The following is a 23,287-nucleotide window of genomic DNA, read 5'->3' as shown; positions in this document are numbered from 1 at the left end:
AATTATCTTTAGGAAATTCTGTACTAAGAAGGAAACTTATAAACACAACATACAGCAATAGCACTTAAGACTTATATACCACTTCACAGGGCTTTACAGCACTCTCTAAGCAGTTTACAGAGTCAGCAATTGCCCCCAACCATCTGGATCCTCATTTTAGTGACCTCGAAGTGTGGAAAGCTGAGTCAATCATGAGCTGGTGAGACTCGAACTGCCAAACTGCAGGCAGCTGCCAGTCAGCAGAATTAGCCTGCAATACTGCATTCTAACCACTGCCATCATGGCTCATACTGTGTTGCCCTGAAAATAAGACCGGATCTTATTTTAATTTTTGCTCCAAAAGATGTATTAGGGCTTATTTTCCGGGTAGGGTTTATCTTCGGGAAAATACAGTACTAAGTGCATCTGGCTGGCTGATGATCTTAACTGGGGCTTATTTTCGAGGTGGGCTTATATTATGAGCATCCTGAAAAATCACGCTAGGGCTTATTTTCCACCTGGTCTTATTTTCAGGGAAACATGGTAACTGCTGCACGTAAAGAAATTTAGCGCTTGAAGGGAATTGAGCATCCTGGGTACAGGGAGTCATCATTCTCCATATTTCCCTGTTACACAGAAGTTAAGCCATATAATAGAGGATGGTACCTGCAAAGAGGACAGCCAAAATATTTATGAATGCCCATCAACTGACAGAGGTCTTGGCTTCTTCCAGATGTTCTTTCCAGAATTCCAAGCTCTGTTCAGTGTTAGTGAAAAACCCTACGTGGGATTGCTTTGAATCCATGGAGAAGATTATTTTTATTAATCTTTTGACTTGAGATATTTTCTAACTTTTAGGGAGTAAGATGATCATATATTTAATGGCCTTGTTGAAAAGTCTCCGACATTTCTGTTTGCGTGTTGCAAGTGCCCTGCGCAGAGCAGCTGGTTCACTTTTCTGTAGAAGCAGCATTGGAGAGCCCCTGTTGTACTTGGCAAGAAATGAGGCGAATTGAGGGGGGGGGCAGCTATACCATAGCCTGGCCATGTTCAGATTGCTGCAAGCAGAGCCCATTCAAGCAGGATCTGTTCATTCCTTCATGTTGGTTCGCATAGAAGCTTAACTTAGTTTGTGAGCCATTGCTTAACTTCTCTTCGTGCTGAGATCATTATTATTATTTATTATGCAAGTAGTCTTTGACTTACAATTGTTAGTTTAATGACCTTTCGAAGTTAAGATGGGTTTGAAAAAAAAAATGACATATGACTGTTTTTCACACTTATGACCGTTGCAGCATCCCCATGGTCATAATGATCAAAATTCAGACACTTGGCAACTGACTCATATTTATGACAGTCGTGATCACCTTTTTGTGACCTTCTGACAAGCAAAGTCAATGGGGAAGCCAAATTGACTTAATAACTGTGTTACTAACTTAATAATTTCAGTAATTCACTTAATAACCTTGGCAAGAAAAGTCGTAAATGGGGCAAAAGTCATTTAACAAATGTTTCACTAAACAACAGAAATGTTGGATTCAATTGTGGTCGTAAGTCGAGGACTACCTGTATGTGATTTTGTTATTTATTTATTATACTATATATGTGTGTTTGTGTGTGTGTATAAACTTATTGGGTATTTATTATACACACACACACACACGTATACATACTGTATATATGATAATAAATACCTTATTTATTTATTTATTTATTTATTTATTTATTTATTTATTTATTTATTTATTTATTTATTTATTTATTTATTTATTTATTTTTGGGACTTATATGCTGCCCTATCTCCCGAAGGATTAAACTAAAGCCCCAATGATAAAATATTAAAAACATTTTTAAAAATCCCTATTGTCAGTCCAGGTCAGCCTGATGGAAAAGAAATGTTTTAAGGCCGCGACGAAAGGACCGGAGGTCCGGGGCCATCCGGAGCTCAAGGGGAAGTTGATTCCACAGGGCAGGCACTCCCACAGAGAAGTCCCTCCACCTGGGGGTCACCAGCCGACATTGTCTGGCTGACGGCACCCTGAGGAGGCCCTCTGTGTGAGCGCACCAGGTGATGGGAAGTTGTTCCTGGCAGCAGACGGTCCTGCAAATATCCCGGGCCTAAGCCATATACCTGGTGTGTGAAAAAAACACCTTTAAATATCACAGTTCAAACTGCAAAAGATAAAATTATGATACAGGTAGTCCTTGTTCAGCAGTTGTAGTTGGGACCAGCAACTTTGCCATTAAGCAACACTGTGACTGAGCTTACAGTCTTGCTTTAGCTTTCCTTTACTTTGCAGACCTGCAAATGTCACAAATGCAAGGATCGGTGGCAGAGTTAGGTTTTCATTACTGTCATAACTGCAATTAGTCATTAAACAAGACTGCGTTAGCAAAATGGTGTGTACAATTCTGCAGCTCCGCATCACGGTATAAGATGCGGCAGCTCCACTCCTGAGGCCCTGCTCTGATTCAGGGGCCTCCCTTGCTTGGTTATTGCTTGCCAGCCCTTGGTAGACCGATGGACTTGTTCCGTATGGCACGTGGGAATTATTTGAAGGACCTGCTGCTTTAACTTGCTGCCTTTTCTTGTTCCATTGTTTAATGAGAGAAGTATTTCCTTTGGGACAAGCCAAGTGGAAAAGGATTCATTTGGGAAATGTTATCTTGCCTGGATTTATGCAAGTCTCTACTTTTGATTTAAAAATCTTACCATGGTATGAAGAGATAGTTTCAGGTTATTTCTTACACTTCTGACAGGAATGCCAGAAAACAGGAAATCATAAAAGCCTACAGGAAGCTGGCAATGCAGTGGCATCCAGATAATTTTCAGGATGAAGAAGAGAAGAAGAAAGCAGAGAAAAAATTTATTGATATCGCAGCTGCCAAAGAAGTCCTCACAGATCCAGGTAGATAGATATGTAGTTTGTCTGCTTCCTTACTTTCAGAAAAAGAGGGTTGTTTTTCACTTCACCTTGTAGACCAATCAACATTCCATTTTCCTTCGGTGTCCAGTGCTATGTTATTTCGGTGTTGAAGGAACTCAGCTGATACATGGGCCAGAGAGCTTGATAAATAGCTTATACAGTGAAGTAAAATAATAGCATTTTTACTGTTAGCTGCACATCCAACCTTCTGTGCTTTAGAGGTATCCTTGAGATTTTTCTTAACAGGCAATAGTTCAGAGCTTTTTGCTTAAAACTCATCCATAGTGATTCTCCCTCTGACATTTTGTTTAAAACTATCACATTTAAGTTCTAAGCCATGTTCACAAAATATGCTTAACCTAATGGCTACATTGGCACAATAACTGAAGCTTGGTGAGTGTTAACCAAGCTTCGTGTTCATGAGTGTTCCATGTGTTGTGTAAATCCAACAATATAGTTAACCTCAGTAACAGATTAAGCAGCATTGAAAATCAGCCACAATGATTTATGAGGAGTGAATTTGGGGGCTGTGTGGTTCCAGGAATACAGGTGACCCTTATTATTTTGACTCCAGGTTTCAGCTGGTGACTGGTTTATCCGGATTTGGAAATAAAGCAGGCAGCTATAGATAGCTCTCGCTTAGTGACCAAAACCGGGACTGGCAATTCTGTTCCTAAGTCCCACTGTTGATAAGTGGAGCACAATGGGCATATAACCTCAGTTTGCATTTAGTTGTTAAGTGAATCACCTAGGTCAGTGATGGCGAACCTTTTAGACACCAAGTGCCCAAACCGCCTGCAGGGCCACCTACTGCCTCCACGGCCCGCTGCAGTAGATCGCCATGGTGGCCACGTCCTCCACCCATGCACTGCAGCATCATCTGCGCGCGACAGGGCACGAAGGCAGAGTCTTGTCCCTGCTGCCTGTCTGCCATGTCCTTGGCTGCGCTGCTCTGTGCGGACTGCGCCCGGGGCGACTCTCCGGGGGGCTGCTGGTGAGGAGGGGGCCGTGGGGGGAGGCAGGGCTAGGGGGAAGGTGGATGTGCCCACAGAGAGAGCTGTCTGTGCCACCTCTGGCACACATGCCATAGGTTCACCACCACTCACCTAGGTCATTGAGATGTCATATGACTGCAACTTGAGATTTTACTACTGTGTTCTCCATTAACCCTGCTTGTGGGAAGCCCAGTTGTGAAGCAGACAAATGATGATCATGTGACTTGGAATGTTGCAGTCATCAAAAATAGTCCCAAGCTGTTTTTTTATACCATTGTAACAGCAGTTGCTAAATGAGATATTTGGTAGGCGAGGACTACTTTTGAACCTTAGTACAAATACTACCTTAGTACTGAGATGGCAACTACTGGGTGCAGGCAGGGAAGTTGTAAAATGTTGTGTGAGAAACCAGCAGCAACTGGTTGCGATATTTTATGACTGTCCACATCATCAGTAGGATTTGAATTTGACTGGAAGGTGACTTTAGCCTTTCTTTTATGAAAATAACTGATTTGCATCGGTTTCCCAAATTTAAAAAGGGATGGAGATACGTACTGAATGAGAGAAATAACTGATTTTGCACATTTTATAAAATGCCAACATGGGACCAGCTGTATAAGAGATAGGATGGGAACTATGCTTTCGTTCAGGCAAATACTGTACAAAATGCTACCATTTGTGGCAAAGAAGATCTAATAACTCAGCTGCATTTGATCCTGCTAATCAGTGGTATCTCTAGTATTGGGGCATCCCATCCTCTGAATAGTTTCTAGGGAGGAAGCCCTTGACTTAGCAAATAGAAATTATCATGGAATTTAGGTACTCTTGAAGGCCAGCTGGGGAAAAAATGGAAAAATAATTTCTAACTGATATTGTGAAAAATCCATACATAGCAATTTAATAATTTGTCTATCGCAATAATTTTTGTCAGTTTGGTAAAAAAAAAACATCTTTACAAGCTCCAAACCTTCTCATGGTTGGGGTTTTTTTGGGGGGTTGGGGTTGGGGGAAGAAGGTAAAATCTATTTATTCTGAATAAATAGGTTGCCTTTTGGAGAAAATTATTATCTGTGAGGAGTGAGCAAATTCCAAAATATTTTGCCATCTCTTTTTTTTTTAGGAGTGCATTTATGCCCCTACTTGCATCATTGCTTTTGACTTATTTGTTCATTGTTTGAGGTTGATGCTGTAGTGGCTTTAAGATCAAAAGCTTTGGATGAAAGCTTATGGGAGTTCCTTTGCCTTTATGTCAGATTCAGCTGATCACCATCTTTGTATCTTTTTAGAAATGCGGAGGAAGTTTGATGCAGGAGAAGACCCACTGGACGCCGAGAGTCAACAAGGTGGCGGGCATCCTTTTCACCGAGGATGGAATTCCTGGCAAGAGTTCGACCCCTTCAGTTCTGGAGGACCTTTCCAGTTTAAATTCCATTTCAATTAGATAATACAGCTATATTATTATTATTTTTTTCCTCTTGCATATGGCAATCTGCATTTTTTCTAGGTAACTTAAAATTACGGTCTAGTCTATGAACATTAATGAGAGCCAGTTTTTTGGCGATAGTTCAAAAAGGATAGCAAATCCAGCCACATCCATAATACCAATCTGTTTGATAGCTTTGGGCATCAAAGCTCCACCTCAAGACAAACCCATGTTTGAAAAGAAACTGACTCAAGAAAGCACTTTAAAAGTTTACTAAACCATTGGGACCCTTTTTGTGGGAATTTGAAATAACTTGAAATAACAAAACAAAATTTACTCCATCTTTAGTTACCACAAGAGGAAAATGCTGAAGTCTCAACTGACTGTTGGAAGTATTACACATCTGAAGTATATGATCGTTTAGATTGTACAGACGTTGGTCACTGCAGCCAGCTTGTAGACAGTTTAAGTTGTTCTAATTAATGTTACAAGGACAATTTTCTCTGATTAAAACCTCTCCTTCTGGTTGCTTCTAAAGCAGACGTGTCAAACCCGCGACGTCACATGACGTCGCGCAACATATTGGGAACGGTTTTGCCATTGCCGGCAGGGGTGGGCGCAGCTTCCGGATGACGCGTCCGGCCCGCGATCCGGCAGTTTGACACCCCTGTTCTAAAGAATTGAATAGAATTAAATTTTTAGCAGGTGGTAGAGAACCATTTTCCACTGAAATTTGCTTGACATTTGAGCAGGTCTGAGATATTGCCCATAATAAGTAGGACTTTGTTCTGCTCTTGAAGATTTTTTTTTAAAGGGTGGTAGATGACTATGTTCATCATCTTCACAACTATTATATGCATGTCTGTGGTTGCATAGATTAATAACTCACGGAGCCGATTGAAAGTATTTTCCTGCAACTGAAATCTGATATTATGAACTGTATTCAGAATGGAGCCTGGAGTCATCTTGGGGTATAATATTGAACTTGCCTTTCTTTCACATCCATTTTTTTCCCCAGGAACGCTGTTTTGAACACTTAACAAAATGATACTCATCTTTCCCCTTGCTTACTCTCATTAATAACATATGTATAGCTCAGTCTATTTCAATGCAAGCCTCAAACATCTGAAAAATAATAGTGGTTGAATCTCCCTATTCTATTCTTTAGGAATGATTTGGAAACGATTTAAATTCATTTCAAAATATGCCACTATGGACACTTGTTGAGTGAGCATTCAGACATAAACCAGGACCCACAAAGTGCTTTCATTTTTCTCTCCTGAAGAATGACTCCAGAAATGCTGGGAAAGATAGGTGTTATCTATTAACAAATCATCCTTATATTTTGTACAGCTTTAAAGGACTGCATAAAGTGCCATGGTTAGAATGGGGGTTGTGGGAAGGACAGCCCTTTGTTTTCTTGGACCAAATCCTGTGAGTCATCAATTGTACAGGACGTGGTTTGGGCAACATTGAGTTTGCTAGAACTGCTTGTCTGAGAGAGGCCATCAGGCCTGCACATGGATTGACCCAAAGGTTCGGCAATGCTTCTGGGTCAATTGAAAGAAAACATTGCCTTATAAAGCTCTCAGAGGGGGAAGATAAAAGTCTATGAAAACTATGATGCTCTTTTGAAGGTAAAGAAATACTAAATAGTATTCAACAGTAGCACATAGTTGTTTTAATTTTTTTAAATCCTCAGTCAGGAAGTCTTTCAAAGGTTTTATGGCTATATTGGGGGTGGGAGGGATAGGACAAGTTGAATTCTGAAGTTAACAATTGTGCCAAACCTTAAAATTGTTTCTACTCCAAGTAATGAATAGAAATTGCTTTATTATGTTGTTGTTTTTAGTGATTCTGAGTAGATTTGGTGGAAATTAGAAAAAAAAGAACTTATTTCATTCCTTTTGAAATTAAAGAAGCAATTTAAAAAGCAGTTATCAATTGCTACCAAAAAGTATCCATGGAATTAAGTGCCTCACATGTGAAAAAAAATGGGAACTTTGCCTTTGCAAAATAGCTTTACTTAAACAGTATATTTTAAGACCTCGAAGATTAAGAATGATGGTTTTCAACAGCTGAGGGTAAAAAAAATACGGGTTATTGTTATTCTTTTCCCTAGGAAAGAAAACAGGTTTTAATTTCAAGGAAGTACATTTTGATTGGGGAGCTGGAAAAATATCCTTAAAAGCAAGCTGTTCAAAAGTGGAACAGGCTCCCTTGGAAAATGGTGCTCTCTCCTTGGCAGGTTTTTAAACAAAGTCTAGAGATCCATTTGTGGTGGTTGACAAGATGGTGCAAGATGATCTCCAAGGATCACGTTATATGAGTTGATTCATTCTCACATTTTTGTCCTTGGCACTGATCTTACATGTATTTATTTATGTTAATCCGTAGACCATGCTACCAAATTAACAGCTACCTATAATCTGGAATAGTCTACAGCACGGGTGTCAAACCTGATTGTGTCACGTGACGTATCATGAGTTTTTTGCCTTTGCAGAGCTGGGGTGGGCATGGCCTACACGTGACGCATCCGCCCCACAGGCTGCCAGTTTGACACCTCTGACTAAACTTTTATAAACTCCAATTGTAATATCTCACTAGGTTCCAGCTGGTAGCCTATGAGCATATTGTAAGTAGTTCAGATTATGAAGATAAATATCTAAAGGATAGATAGAAATTGGCTGAAATCCCTAATAATCACTATCTTATTTGAGTATTTGGCATCTTTTCAAACCTTCAGAAGATTTGGTGAACCCTCAAGACTACAGTCACATTTTTAAAAAAATAACATTTAAGGCATCCTCTAATTGTCATAGTGGTCTACAAAGGATTTTTAACATCTCCTTGCAAACGGCATGTGTACCGTCGTGCTTGAAAGCAGCTACCATTGTCCCAGTCCCCAAGAAAACTGCCGTTGAGTGCCTGAATGACTACAGACCTATTGCATTAACGTCTGTAGTCATGAAATGCTTCGAAAGATTGGTTCTCCAACATCTCAGGACATGCCTCCCACTGGACTTTGATAAACATCAATTTGCCTACAGGGGAAATAGGTCGACAGATGATGCCATAGCTACTGCTTTACACTCTGTAGTAAGTCATCTCGAGAAGCCTGGAAGTTACGTCAGGATGCTTTTTGTTGACTACAGCTCGGCTTTCAACACCATTTTGCCGAGCATTCTCATCGAGAAGCTGACTGACTTGAAATTCTCCCCCGCCATCCGCGATTGGATTCAAGACTTTCTTAGGGATCGGTTACAAACAGTGAGGGTCGCCTCTGCTTTGTCCACCCCCTTGAAGCTTTGCACCGGCACACCACAGGGCTGTGTGCTTAGCCCCTACCTGTACTCTTTATACACTTATGATTGTGTATCATCTGACCCATCCACTGCGATAATCAAGTTCGCAGATGATACAACTGTGGTGGGTCTTATTACAGGTGGGGATGAGACAGCATATAGGGCGGAGGTACAAAAACTATCCATATGGTGTAGTAACAACAACTTGCACCTAAACATCGGCAAGACGAAAGAGATGGTGTTAGACTTAAGTGTACATTTCATCTTCTCATTTTATCTGAAATCTGAAGTTTAAAATTCTGTTTTATCAAAGCCAGTTACATATAGTTATCAAAATAATTATTGCCTCTCTTAGTGGGAGAGTGTTTGGAACCCACTCTTCTCTACATTGAGCAGAAATGAGACCAAAGTAATACTAAATACTAGGAGGAGTACTAGAACATCTACGTCCTTTGCTCATTAATATTTATTATTATTATTTGGATTTATATACCGCCCCTCTCCCGAAGGGAGACAATACATAAGAACCACTGCCAAGTCTCCCCCTCTACAGGAAGCTGCTCTACAGAAGAGTGGTCAAAGTAGTAAACTTACTCTAATTTTGCAGTGGGCTAACAGAAACCTGTTTATCTGTTTTGTTATATTTTGCATTGGGGGAATTGCCATACTTGATTCCAAATGGATACTTTGTCTGATTGGAAAAAGATAACAGCTGCTTTAAAAGAAACAGATAAACATCTTAGGTGTGTGCACACACCAAAGCTGCTTTTCTGCATGGTTTCCCCGAAGTTCTGCATCGCCCTACTTTATACTAAGAATTAGCCAGCAAGCCAAGCTGGAAGCTCAAGAGCAGGGTTTTTCAAAGGTGTTCTACAAAACTCAAGGAGAGATTAAAGGCAAATAGTTAATCCAAACACATTGTTTTCCATCATTAGAGCCTCTTGATCAGATGTTCTAGGAATTTTTTTTAGTTAACCTGTTCTGGGGCCTGAAAAGGTTTGCAAGCCTCTTTATTCCCAAGATCATCAGTGAGCTGGCAAGGCTGACATAGTTAAATACTTATTGAGGAAGATCCTTTGATCACAGGAAACACAAGGCACTAGGACAGGCTTCCTTGTTAATTGACATTTTTCGTAATGGAGCAAATCAATGAGCGTTGCAGAAGAATCAGTGATTTTTAATCATATTTATAAATATGTGTGAGACAGAATTCAGTTATGATCAATGTGAAATCTTTTGAAGATTGGAAAATGCCTTAACCTAGTAAAGGACGCAGCTGCTTGATGTTTCTGTCCCACCTGCAAAGCTCTGGTAATCTGGGTTAACAGAAGCCTTGCATGATTAACTGCAGCATCCAAACAATCTAAATATTTTAAAAGCAAAGGGATCAGAACTGATTTTGGGGTCCAAACTCCTCCATTATGAGTCTATGACAAAGTTACATACCTCTGAGTTGAAGGGCCACATTCTCATAGTATTTCTTTTTTTTTAAATGCTATTTGCAAGTTGCAAAAAAATAATCACAGATTGCTATTTTATCATGGCAGGTTCCATTATGCAGAGCTAATGGGTTACTCCTGATGTCACCACCATTATCCATAGCGGTCCCTGTCTGTTTCTAGCTTAGATAATGTGAGTCTATGGCAGAGGTTTCCAACCTTTCCGGTCTTGTGGACCAGAGAGAAGGAGAGCAGCTTCTGAATTGGTGCACGTGCGTGCCCAGGGCCACGCACCCTGATGCGGCACTAGCAGCCCTGTTGTGCAGGTGGCACTGTGCTCATGCGCACATGGCCACACATCCCACACGGTGGCTAGCAGTGAATGCCCAAACAGGCTGCGGACACCCACCCTCGCTAGCATCCCTGTTCATGCCCGTATGCATGTGCAAACGGGGCCACGGGCACTAGCGCAAGTGGAATGCACACCCAACTGTTCGCGCACTGGTCAGCCATTTCCGTGGCCCACTGGCCAGGCCATAGGTTGGGAACTACTGGTCTATGGCACAAGCTTGTTCAAGTTTGCTTCACTCATTTCTATTACATTTTGCAGATGGAAAATTTTGACCACAGTGAATATATCTGAATATTTTTTTTCCATAATAGGAAAACTGGAACAGGATGCAGGACTCTCTTGGGGAGAGGGAGGGGGGGGTTCACTGAAATAGAACTTTCTGAAAGTGATGCAGGCTGAATAAAAAGATTAATAAGTAACCCCAGACTGTGGGGTTGTTAATTTAACTGGGTTTTAGATTTACTCTTGGGGCTTGAATTTAATTTAATTTAATTGTTTTTAATTTTTTGTATTCATGGTTTTAACTGCCCTGTAAACCACCCTGAGTCCTACGGGAATAGCGCAGTATACAAATCCAATAAAATAATAAATAAATAAATAATTTCCAGTACTGTCTTAAGTATTAAATATTGTTACAGAAATTCTTATAGGAAGTATTTTAAAATTTAAATATAGTACTGCATTAAGGGTTCCACTTATTTTCTGTAAAAAGGCACACACATCATTTCCAAATACACTTTTATTTACTGCGCATTTTTTTACAGTCTGTTTGTTCCATGCCATGTGCAATGTAAAAGTCATTTTTTTAAAAAACAAATTGCACAAATACACAGTGTATCTCAATTACATTTATTAAAAGCAGTCTTTTGGTTTCTGTCTGTGGTCAGCGTTGCCAAATATTCCTAAAGTTCATCATGCTTGGACTCTGTAAAAGAATTTAATGTTACTAATTTTGAATGCACATCACTACAAAGCAAGACAATGTTAAAACTGACCAGTATTCTCTTTCTTAAAAGTCATTTTTTTCATCACTCCCTCGGCCATTCCCTTTTTAACTGAACCATAATTATTAGTCCACGCTCATGACAAGCTGATTAGTAAGAGAATGGATGGCAATCAACCCAACCTACCTTAATGAAGTCTTCCAGATGCATTGCAGTATAATTGCAGTACAATTTACATGCTTACTACTCAACCTGGCTTCCAGCATTATTGTTACAAGTTTATTCTAAAGGTAAAGGTAAAGGTTCCCCCGCACATGCATGCTAGTCGTTTCCGACTCTAGGGGCCAGTGCTCATCTCTGTTTCAAAGCCGAAGAGCCAGCGCTTGTCCGAGGACGTCTCCGTGGTCATGTGGCTGGCATGACTAGATGCCAAAGGCACACGGAACGCTGTTACCTTCCCACCGGAGTGGTCCCTATTTTTCTACTTGCATTTTTACGTGCTTTCGAACTGCTAGGTTGGCAGAAGCTGGGACAAGTAACAGGTGCTCACTCTGTTACGTGGCACTCGGGATTCGACCCGCCAAACTGCTGACCATCTGATCGACAAGCTCAGCATCCTAACCCACTGAGCCACCGCATCCCTGAGTTTATTCTAGCAGTGTGTAAAACATCTTGAATCCCAAACTCTAAAATAGTTGGAAGCATGGAACCTTCTGGCATGGTTGGAACCTTTTTTTTTTATATAAAGTTGGAACTTCTTTTTAAAGGGTATTTCAAACTTGGAATACTTTGGGCACTTGCTTGTAATGACACAGAGCAGTTCAAAAAGAACTGATTATGTAGCTACATTTCTGAATAGGACTGGTGATAGATTAAAAAATGTATGCATGAATCAATCAATAGAAGGAGCAGCGTGGTGGCCTAGTGGTAAAGATGCTCGCCTCCCATTTGAAGTGGAAGATGTTTTTCTCTCTCATGATACAAAGGAAAAATATCTGCTGTGAACTCCACAGGCATCAGGAAGGGCATCTGGCCAGTAAATGCTGGCTCTATTCAGTTCCCCTGACTATCCCAAATTAAGGGGTTACAGGGTTATAAAAAAAATCAATCCATAGAAGAATAAATTCAATCTCACAAGTCTAGGCTTATTATCCATAGGATAGATTATACACAAAGGATAGGAGTATACACAGACTGAAATATTTCTGGATTATATTACATGTTTATTCCAAAAATTCTAAAATCTAGCGTGTGGGAATTATAACCACCAGAAAAACATTTTCAATTGCTTATGTCCCTACATTACCTTATATAGGAGCAAAACCTTTCCTGGGAAATACAAGGATTCAAGTGGATTTTTTTTAAGAAAAAAAAGCAAATCCAATTTATTATTAACTTTATCACTTTAATGGTTACAAACTTGGACACATTAAATTATACCTGACACTGATCAACAAACGTTTAAGTGTTGGCAAGATGCCTATAAATTTGACTCCTGGCCAATTTTTAAAAATCATTCTATTCTTCAAACCAACTGCTGAATGCAAAAGAAATCAGTGCCTCATCCACTGAGCTTCAGTGTCTCTTTAATCTCATAAGAAAAAGGAGAAAACATGGTGCATTGCTAGTCAGTTTACGATATAAGGTATGTGCGACATCATATAGAGTGTTCAAGATGGTGTATAGACACGGCAGAGCAATACCCCTCTGTACAATGGGTGGGGCTTGCTCTAAAGTCACGTCCATCATCTTGCAGAGTTTGACCCATCCTGTAATAGGTCATTTTGTGGTCATTTTGCAAAAGATCTGGGCTGCTGATACAAAAAAAAGGCATTTGAGTACTACAAAGCACTTCTCCCTGAGCACAAATGCCAACCAAAAGGTGATGCATAAGACAATAGATTCTGACTGGGCACTCTCATTAAGAGCTGCGATCTTGTATAGGCCTGGCACTATGTTTCTGGGTGGGAAGAGAGGGGGAGTCCCAAGGTAAATATTTGATATACTTCACCAAGCCAGAGAAGAATTTCAAAACTATTTTAACAGAAGGTGAAAATGAATATAAATTAAGATTAGTGTTGCTCAACTGCACTTGTGGAGTGCCCACCCTCGTCCCACCAACTGCATAGGATTATGGAGACATTAGAGATCTCCAGGTAACGTTACCTCTTCAAGACAGATAAACAAAACCAATCGAGTCCTCTTCCCAGGGCAATTTCATGAGCTATGGAAGTTTCTCCTTTGCCTCACCTTTTGGATGGAATGGAGTCCTGTTTGTCTTCTCGTTTCTGATACGATTTAATAGCTTCTGTATTTCAGAGTCATAATCTGTCCATTCAGGAACAATCCTGACAGCAGCTTCTAGTTTAGGCTCCTTAGTTTTTGGATTGTTGCACTGAAATATATAAATGGAAAAAAGGCTTACCATGATTTAAAGTCCAAAAAAACCCTATCATTACAAAAGAAAAATCACTGTGAAAAGAACTATTGTTCTTGTTAGTTGCGAAGTCGTGTCTGACCCATCGCGACCCCATGGACAACGTTCCTCCAGGCCTTCCTGTCCTCTACCAGAAAAGAACTATACAGCATATATTAAAATGAAAACGGGTGAATTGTAAATGAGCTACATTATCAGAAATGTTGCACGCTACAGCCCCAGTGAGATGATTAGTCCAGAATGTAAAAAAATCCCAAGTTAAGTCGATAATATTTCCATTTCTAGTGCTTCCAAATGACAGCTGAGAAAAGAAACAAACCAAATCTGTTTTCCAAATTTGCTATCTCTGCTATCTCCCTGTTCTCCAACCCAGGATTTAGACTGCGAGGGCTCCCCAGCTTCTCAAACTAAAAAGTATGCACCATTTTTGTAGTATTGCACAATGGAACTGTGCTGACATACCGGCAACCTTTATGCATATGATTCTGGGGGAAAGATCATATTAATATTTTATAGAGAATAACTTGTCATGCTTTCCAATTGCTACCCTATTAAGTTTCAGAAACATCTGAAAAGCATCCATCTCTAGGTCTCAGGAACCCTCACCCCCTCCATTCAATTTTTTTTTGGGGACTGGCTGGCTCCCAACTGTCAGGACTACAATTTACAAAAGGCAAGGAGATGAATCTGGAAGAAATCTTTGATAATTAAATTAATAAAATAGAAATCTAGATATCTAGATAGAAGCAGCCAATATATCACACTTAATATTCTGTCCCTTAATATTACAAAAGGGATGCGGTGGCTCAGTGGGTTAGGATGCTGAGCTTGTCGATCAGAAGGTCGGCAGTTTGGCGGGTCGAATCCCGAGTGCCACGTAACAGAGTGAGCGCCTGTTACTCGTCCCAGCTTCTGCCAACCTAGCAGTTCGAAAGCACGTAAAAATGCAAGTAGAAAAATAGGGACCACTCCGGTGGGAAGGTAACAGTGTTCCGTGTGCCTTTGGTGTCTAGTCATGCTGGCCACATGACCATGGAGGCGTCCTTGGACAAAAACTGGGTCTTCGGCTTTGAAACGGAGATGAGCACCGGCCCCTAGAGTCGGAAACAACTAGCACGCATGTGCGGGGGAACCTTTACCTTTACCTAATATTACAATAATCTCTTTTTGTTATAAAATGGAAAGTATCCACAAAGCTACTGCTCAGTTAGCATCTGCCTGCTTTCTCTGCTATGGCCTAATGGCTAATATGTGCATGATCAGGCTTTTCTTTTGTTCTTCCAAGCTATGGGGTATAAAGTACAACTGAAATATGGAACAGTAATTCAAGATGCTTTGTGAGATAAATCCTATTGCTGCAAATTCAGATAGGATCCACAATGTACCACAATTTTATGATTTCCATGATTCAGCTGTTAACTTTTACATGTAACAAAAATAGAGACAGAATTTTGACTCAGAAACTTCTACATTACTACTAGTTAGATTCCAGGAGACAATGGAAAAATGCTGCTATGAAACTGCTTACGGGAGTAGATTTTCCTTTATAACGTCACTCAATTTTACACCCACTCACCAGATCAATGGTTTTAGCCTTTTTTTTGGATTCATCGCTGCACCAAGTTTCACACCATAGCCATTCTTGAGGGAGAGATTTAATAGGCACCTGATGAATCATGTTATTTGGAAGATCCTAAAAAGGTAAGATTTGGAATTGTTATTTGGAATGCAGTATGCTGTACATTGTACCCAATGTGGTATTTCCTGTGCAGGTTGAATTACAATTGTCATCAATGAATGAACCTTTATTATCAAAGTACAACAGGTATACATTGAGATTTGGCTGAGCCTCTCTTCGTGCCCCCAGCACCACAACTCACAGTGACAACAAATCCACCATCTTGTTACACCATCTGAGCTAATTGCACTACACACTGGCCTCGCAAGTCAATCATACATAAAGTTATTTCCCGTTCAAGAGCCTGACAGTCCATGGATAGAAGCTGTTCTTCAGCCTGTTGGTACACCTGGCTATACTCCTGTATCTCTTACCCGATGGTAGGAGAGTAAAGAGATACCAACCAGGGTGTGAGTCATCCCTGAGAATTTTCCTCACTCTTCCAAGGCAGCAAGCCCTGGTGATGTCATCCAGTGGTGTCAGGGGACAGCCCACAATGTCTTGTGCTGTGCTCACCAACCTCTGTAATACTTTCCTATCCGCAGCTGTCAGACCAGCATACCAAACCACAATACAGTACGAGAGGACGCTCTCTATAGTAGACTGGTAAAAGAGGGTCATTAGCCGTTGTTCTACCCCGTTCTTCCACAAGACCCTGAGGAAGTGGAGTCTCTGTTGGGCCTTTCTGGCTCAGACAATGCAGTGTATTGGAGAACAAAACTTGTAATCCAACCCTCTAAGAGGACCTTGGCTACTGCTTGGGAAGAGTGATGAGAATATCACATATAACCTTACCTTAATTTTGTTTATTACTTTTTACTTTACTTTTGAACGTATACCCTACTCAAAAATACAGTACAAATTCACTCAGCAGGATAAAAAAATAAAAAAATCCAACAACAATAAAATAAAAGTTAAACAATTAAAAGCTTGGCAAGATATGTCTTCCCAAGTACTGGAAGAAGAGGAGCAAGCACATCTCCTCAGTCTGAGGAGTCTTCACTCATCTCTCAAACAGGGCTCTATAAATATGCCAGTTTAGCACTTTTGAAGCACGATTAAATCTTGGGTAACAGAGGTTTTTCTTGGTAACATATATTATGGACTATAGCATACCTGATCTAGGTTGGATAAACTGTTTGGATCTTGACTTAGTGCTTGATATTGACCTCTAAGTCTGTCGCCTGCAGCAATCCTCCGGAATATCTTCAGATCCACAACATATAAAGCACTACAAAAACAAACAAACAATAAAGATTATGACAGTGCATTAGGACTCATTTCCCGGCCTTGAAAAATGGGTTATTATCAAAATGTTGCTAGTATCACTAGTTGAAATATATATAAAAAGGACACAATGTTTCTATCTTTTGCCATGTCCTTTAGTGAATCCCATTCAATGAGACTTTCCATGCATAACTTTTGACAGAAAGATAAAGGCTATTAATTTTTATACACTGTACGTAGAGAGGGAAGAGAAACAGATTTGCACAGTTTTCCTACCTGATGTGATACTTCTTTTTCCCCAGATGTGAAGCCCAATATCCTGACTTCCAGAAACGGTAGCCCTCCATTTCTCTACGACTATCACAGAAAGGAGTGTAACCATAAGGTGCACCTCTTAAGTTCAGATCGCGCAGTTCTTTCAGATCACTTCTTACAATCTAAATATTGGAAGAAAGCAAAAGGGGGCTATAATTCCTGGCTATAACAGTTATTAATTATAACTGCTATTTATATATTTACTACATTCCTAAACCACCCGTCTTATTCATTAAGCTAGGTGTTCCATGATCCACCATATATCTTAAAATAGGTTCACCTGGGTCATTGCGTTATGTTACTTACTATATATTAATTAATGAACTAGCATGTAAGAGTATGTCAGTATTTTGCAGATCCTTCCAAGTGGCTGAGAAGAGAGCAAAGTGTGTTGGATGGTCTTCAGATTATGAATACTAGCTTGCCCAGAATAGTGTGAGCATGCTTCTGCCAATGCAAGTTTGGTTATGCTTGTGATCTACTGGCCAAAATGTACCAAACGCTGACTGGCATTGCCCTTGCCATTAGCAGGGAATGCTGGATGTGGCACAACATCCCTGTGCTGAATGACAAGGTGGGCCTCATATTATCTATTTACTAAAGGGTAGAGAAACTTTCGACCAATCAAATTGCTGCCATATAGAGGAAGACTAAACCGCTAAGGCATTTGGTGACAGTCATGCCAGTGTGGGAGACAGCAATTTGGATAAAAGGAAAACATGGAAAAGAGCATGAATTAATCACTGAAATGAAAGGAGAAAAATGCCTCCATGAAACCAAGAAAAAGCGGGGTACCCGAGTGAAGGTGGACTGACCTTGTGACTAATGACTATAAGCAGGAAAGTGAAGATACAGGTTTAATAAGAAATGAAATGAATAAAATATATGTCGCAAAGTATGAACTATAATCTAGGACAGGAGTAGGCAACCTTGGCTCTTTTATGACTCATGGACTTCAACTCCTAGAATTCCTGAGCCAGCATAGCTGGCTCAGGAATTTTGGGAGTTGAAGTCCATGAGTCATAAAAGAGCCAAGGTTGCCTACCCCTGATCTAGGATATTATTAGTAGGCATGAAAGTAAGTAAAATAGCACATTACATCCAGGTGATAATGGAGAAGCAGACATTACCGTGTTTCCCTGAAAATAAGAGTTGGTTTTTTTGTGTTTTTTTGCCTCCAACAGAGGCACCAGATCTTATTTTTGGGGGGCGGGGTGTCTTTTCCACTCACCTCTTACACCAAGAGCCCCAACCAGCTGGCCCACTTCTTCTGCGACCGAAGGAGCAGCTCATTCTGCAGCTGAGCATGGAGCTCTGGCCTGCATTTTGTAGACGCCTTTCCAGAAGGGCACTGCAGCTGCGCATTAAGCTATGGCTTGAATCTATAGCTCGGTTCTCGGCTGCAGAGGCCTTCCGAAAAGGCCTTTCACTGCGAAATGCAGGCCTGGGGACACCGCAGAAGAAGTGGGCTGGCGAGAAGAGGCAGGCTGCAACAGTAAGTGGGTGCATGGTGCGTGGGGCAGCTCCACCTCCCCACCCCCGCCCTAGCTTGATTTTTAGGCGTGTACCTTGTCCCAAAACTAGGGCTTATTTTTGGGATAGGGCTTATATTATGCCCACCCCCAAAAATCAAGCTAGGGCTTATTTTCTGGATAGGTCTTACTTTAGGGAAAACATGGTAGTTTTGAGAACAAATGTGCATTATGAATGAATGTAATTCAGGATGAAAGAAATTTGTTAGAAGAATTGAAGGGTACACAGAAGAAGTGACTGGGCTTTTTGAAACCTCAACAATGAATGAGAATGAATGAATGAATGAATGAATGAATGAATGAATGAATGAATGAATGAATATGTTGATAATTTGGCGAGCACCTACTTAAAGAGCTGCTCTGCATATGTGTTTAAATGTATATCGATTTATTCAAAGGAATGAATTAAAATATACAAACAGGAATAATTTAATTGCTAATGATAAAATACAGAGAAATAGTGAAGGATACCAAGAGGAAGAGAAGTTTTGGAAATGGGATAGGCCAATTTTTTTTATAGGGCCAACATGGTATCTTGGGAACAGTGAGCATTGGAGAAAAGAAATAAGTGAAAGGAAAATTGAGTCCTGTGTGACTTTCTGCATAGGAAATATGAAATAGGATGTTTGATGCAAATGTTAAAGCAAAAAGGACTGTGGATAAGAAGAAAGATATTGTGTAATATACATAACATGAAGAAAATAGCTGCAAAGAAAACAAAGGGGACATGAAAATGTTAAGATGAGAAGAGGAAGAGAAAAAGGAAGAGCAATTTTTATGGAAAAAAACGACTGCAAAAACTAGAGACTGTGCCTGAGAAAGGTTTTGACAGAATTGACTGAAAATACACAAGATGTGATAGTAAAGCAGAAAGGCTTTATACCAGAATTTCGCTCTTCAGAAATGTATAAATTTGAGAAAGCAATTGACCACGTTTGTTAGAGAATGAATATCATAATGTGAATTTTTGAATTATGAAATGTATTTTTGCAAAATGGAGTTGAAGACTGGTTGCTAAATACAATAAGAGCAATATAGTATAAGTTAAACATACATAAAATAAATTACATGCTTACTGAATGCAATGCATGTTTCTACAGTTACTTATGGACACACACACACAGTTACAGTTACTTATGGACACACACACACACACACACACACACACACACACACACACAGAGCTTAGGGCAATGTTACAGGTGAATTGGCTGGAGCATTAATGAACATTTATTTTTGTATGCAAATGATGCTAGATTTTTGGCCAAGAATCTGAATAATTTATAGTGAATGTTATGCAACAGCTTATATCGATCTGAAAATGCATCTATCAAAGATTAGGGGGAAATGGAACAAGCAACTGCAATGCAAAAATTGCAGTTAAATTTAGAAAGCAATTAGACAAATTTTCAAGTCAAAATGTGTCGAGTACCAAATGTGCTGCAATAGGAAGATGGGGACAACCTCAGAGAATAGACAGAAAGTCAGCCATGCGAAGAAGGGAGCTGCAAAAGGAAACAGGGGACAGCCACAGACGGCGGACAGGAAGACATTCCCAGCCAAAAGAAAGGGACATGTGCTAAGTCACATGGTTTGCTTGTTTGGTAGTCATTGTTTTAGTACTCATCGTGCCTTCCAAAACCAACTGAGGACAAGTACCAAGGTACCACTACATATAGAATTAAGCATGGACAAAGGAAAGCAAGGACAATTAAAACTGTTGTATTTTAATCTGCCTTGTTACCTGATCGGCATCAACGAATATTATTTTGTCCACAGCCAATGGGAAGAGAACATCCAAGAAGAGAATTTTATAACCCCAGATGATTCTTTGTTTTTCTGTCTCCTGATGAAGCCAGTGGGGCCATTTGTATTGCACAAGCTCATAATCAAAGCCATATTCTTTAGCCATATGAGGTATAAGCGCCTACAAAACAGACATCGAGACAAGGTAAGCTATATCCTCATTGTTCCCAGCACAACAAACTGGTCAATGTCACATGAAAAGTGCATGTACAGAGTCTTATTGTTTTCCATGCCTGGATATTAATTTAATGTGTTCAGAAATGAGAGAACTCTCCTTTCGGCAAAAAAAAAAGGCAATACTGCATGGTTCAGACTTTTTTCAGGAGAAATGTTTTGTTTTTCTGCTGGAAATGTTTCTGCTGGAAATGTTTTATTTTTCCCGGGAACAGCTCCTGTCTTTCTACACAGGTTTTAATGTTAATTTTTCAATTTCTCTATCCCTCAGATCATCCATATGATCACGATCTATAATCAAATTGGTAATCATGAATGAGAACATTTCCTCTGTATGATGCAGATGGCCTTTCAAATTATCCACATACATGTTACTACAGCAGCTATTGAAGGAGCAGATTGGCAGCTGCATCTTAACTTCTGGCAAGGACAATAAATAATAAGGCAATTAGGCCATAAACTCAGATATGTATAAATGTATATCATGTCTTTGACAATATTTAAATAGTGAGCATTTTTTTAAAAAAATGAAAGCTTGATTAAAACTTGTCAGGGATGAGCAAAAGCATGTTGGGAGTAAGAGAGATGTGAAGCATTTAAGACAGGACCAACCTCCTGAGTTTACAGGAGTCATTTGACATGACAGATACTGGCAAGAAGAACATCAGTGACGAAAGAGTGATGTCCAACATCTGAAAAGCTACTAAATAGACCAGGGGTAGGCAATCTTGGCTCTTTTATGACTCGTGGACTTCAACACGCAGAATTCCTGAGCCAGCAGAGGTGTACTATATTTTACTGCTTTAGGCAAAGGACTATTGGCTTTCCTACTTCATGTACAGAGTTTGACTGGAACAATACTGACCCATCATATATCTATAGTCTATTCCAGGGGTAGGCAACCTTGGCTCTTTTATGACTCGTGGACTTGGCTGGCTCAGGAATTCTGGGAGTTGAAGTCCATGAGTCATAAAAGAGCCAAGGTTGCCTACCCCTGGAATAGACTATAGATATATGATGGGTCACTATTGTTCCAGTCAAACTCTGTACATGAAGTAGGAAAGCCAATAGTCCTTTGCCTAAAGCAGTAAAATATAGTACACCTCTGCTTTAGATAGGGCTAGTAGTTCAAATATAACAGAGCTTAAGAGATTCAAAATACCCAAATAATCACACAATACTTTTGTGTTCAAAACTAGAACCACCTCAAAACTTCTATTTCAAAAGTTCAAAAATTGAACTATTATTATTGCAAGTAACTTGTTTAAGTTAATCTATTGTAAATAAACCCCAGAACTGGACTTCTTAAATAAGCTAAAAGTGACATTGATGCTTTGCAATTAGAACAGCCAAGATCTGTCTTGATTAAAACTGCAATGGATTTTAAAAGTGAAATACTGTGCTTACTTTAAATGTAGGTGAAAGGTAATTTTTCAGAAACCAAAATTTTACTGGTGTCTTTGTGTGGCGTAGAACTGAAAGCATCATAACTCTGGAAAACAATAATAATAATAAAACAAAAAATATTCAGTCATGTCTGCTTTGAGAGATTCACAGCACTCTTGATTGACTCGATCATGGGGAATATGTACACTATTTTACAGAGATTCAGCATGAGTCTGAAAGCTCGGAAGACTAAACCTCTGGTCCTAGTGACTGACCCAGATTGGATCCTGCTTAACTTTTTTTCAGCTAAGAATAAAATCAATGTAAGACTGTTTAATTATTCAAATCTTGCTTTAAGAACCCAACTAACTAGGTTCCCTATATTGAAATCTCCCACTTAAAGTATTTTTCATGAGTTTCATGGTTAAAATACATAGGAATATACACAGCCAGGCACTCTGGTATGACTCAACAACCCCTTCACCCAAATCCTTCAGATACCTTAAAAAGCGCTCATATAAATGGCCAGAAGCAACAGAAAATATATTCAATACATCAATTTTCTTCTCCAGATCTGCTTTCCAGGTTCGTCCTGTAAAACTTGAAAAATATTTTATTCAGTTTGTATTTAAGACATATAAAAGCGATCATCTTCCATCATTGAAACAAGAAAGGGGGGAAAGATCATATCAGAAGAAAAAAAACACAAAGACTATTATAAGGTGCACAACTATATCTTCTTTAGACCAAAACAGAGTCTCCAAAGATTTACTGTATCTAAGCTTCTATACTGTTCTAATAAAACAACAATGATTTACAGTTATTGGAACTGAAGCAATATAAATACCAAAATCAAATGCTAATTGAAAGCAATTCTCTGAAACTAACCCTTGCCAAAGTGTGGGATATTTTTCCCAAGAAAAGCTGTGTATCAGAACCTCAGTGGTTGAAAGAAATGCTGACTAGACCAGGTTAGACTAAAGTAGACTAGATTAGAATCATAGAGCTGGAAGGGATCTTGGAGGTCTTCCAGTCCAACCCCCTGCCCATGCAGGAGACCTTATTATATCCTGGATAAATGGATCTTTTCTTGAAAAATCTCCTGTGATGGAGCACCCACAGCTCTGGGAGGCAAGCTGTTCCAATTGATTAATTTTTCTTACTGTCGGGAAATTTTTCCTTAGTTTCAGACTGAGTCTCTCTTCAAAGATCCTCCACAGATTGCTTCTTTTCGTGCTCTCAGGTGCTTTGTAGAATAAGTCGACCCCCCTGTTTTCTGTCACAGACCCTCAAGTACTGGAAAACAGCTATCAGGTCACCCTAGTCCTTGTCTTCATTAGGCTAGATATGCCCTAGTTCCCTTAACTA

General features: G+C 39.7%; 2 protein-coding genes across 4 annotated transcripts in view; one reads left to right on the top strand and one right to left on the bottom strand.

Annotated features, from left to right (window-relative positions):
* DNAJC3 (DnaJ heat shock protein family (Hsp40) member C3) overlaps positions 1-8,549 on the top strand; it is a 31,474-nt gene extending 22,925 nt beyond the window's left edge. The window contains exons 11-12 of the mRNA XM_083362239.1: positions 2,740-2,888; positions 5,188-8,549. Of these exons, the coding sequence (XP_083218365.1) occupies positions 2,740-2,888; positions 5,188-5,342 (304 nt within the window). The 3' untranslated portion in view covers positions 5,343-8,549. The remainder of the gene's footprint in view (positions 1-2,739; positions 2,889-5,187) is intronic.
* A 325-nt stretch (positions 8,550-8,874) lies between these two features.
* UGGT2 (UDP-glucose glycoprotein glucosyltransferase 2) overlaps positions 8,875-23,287 on the bottom strand; it is a 79,919-nt gene continuing 65,506 nt past the window's right edge. Inside the window, exons 32-39 of one of the 3 annotated variants that reach the window (XM_083361664.1) lie at positions 22,421-22,519; positions 21,941-22,025; positions 20,298-20,480; positions 16,983-17,143; positions 16,596-16,710; positions 15,378-15,494; positions 13,615-13,759; positions 8,875-11,345 (exon numbers count right to left, since the gene is read on the bottom strand). In XM_083361664.1, the coding sequence (XP_083217790.1) occupies positions 11,323-11,345; positions 13,615-13,759; positions 15,378-15,494; positions 16,596-16,710; positions 16,983-17,143; positions 20,298-20,480; positions 21,941-22,025; positions 22,421-22,519 (928 nt within the window). In that variant the 3' untranslated portion in view covers positions 8,875-11,322. Of the gene's footprint in view, positions 11,346-11,964; positions 13,760-15,377; positions 15,495-16,595; positions 16,711-16,982; positions 17,144-20,297; positions 20,481-21,940; positions 22,026-22,420; positions 22,520-23,287 lie in introns of those variants that run through there. The other 2 variants (XM_083361663.1, XR_014492400.1) reach the window with 2 other exon arrangements.

The sequence above is a fragment of the Vipera ursinii genome, assembly GCF_947247035.1.
Source record: "Vipera ursinii genome assembly, chromosome: 4".
NCBI lineage: Eukaryota > Metazoa > Chordata > Lepidosauria > Squamata > Viperidae > Vipera > Vipera ursinii.
The sequence above is the reverse complement of the archived record's forward strand: the minus strand, read 5'-3'. Positions and strand labels throughout refer to the sequence as shown.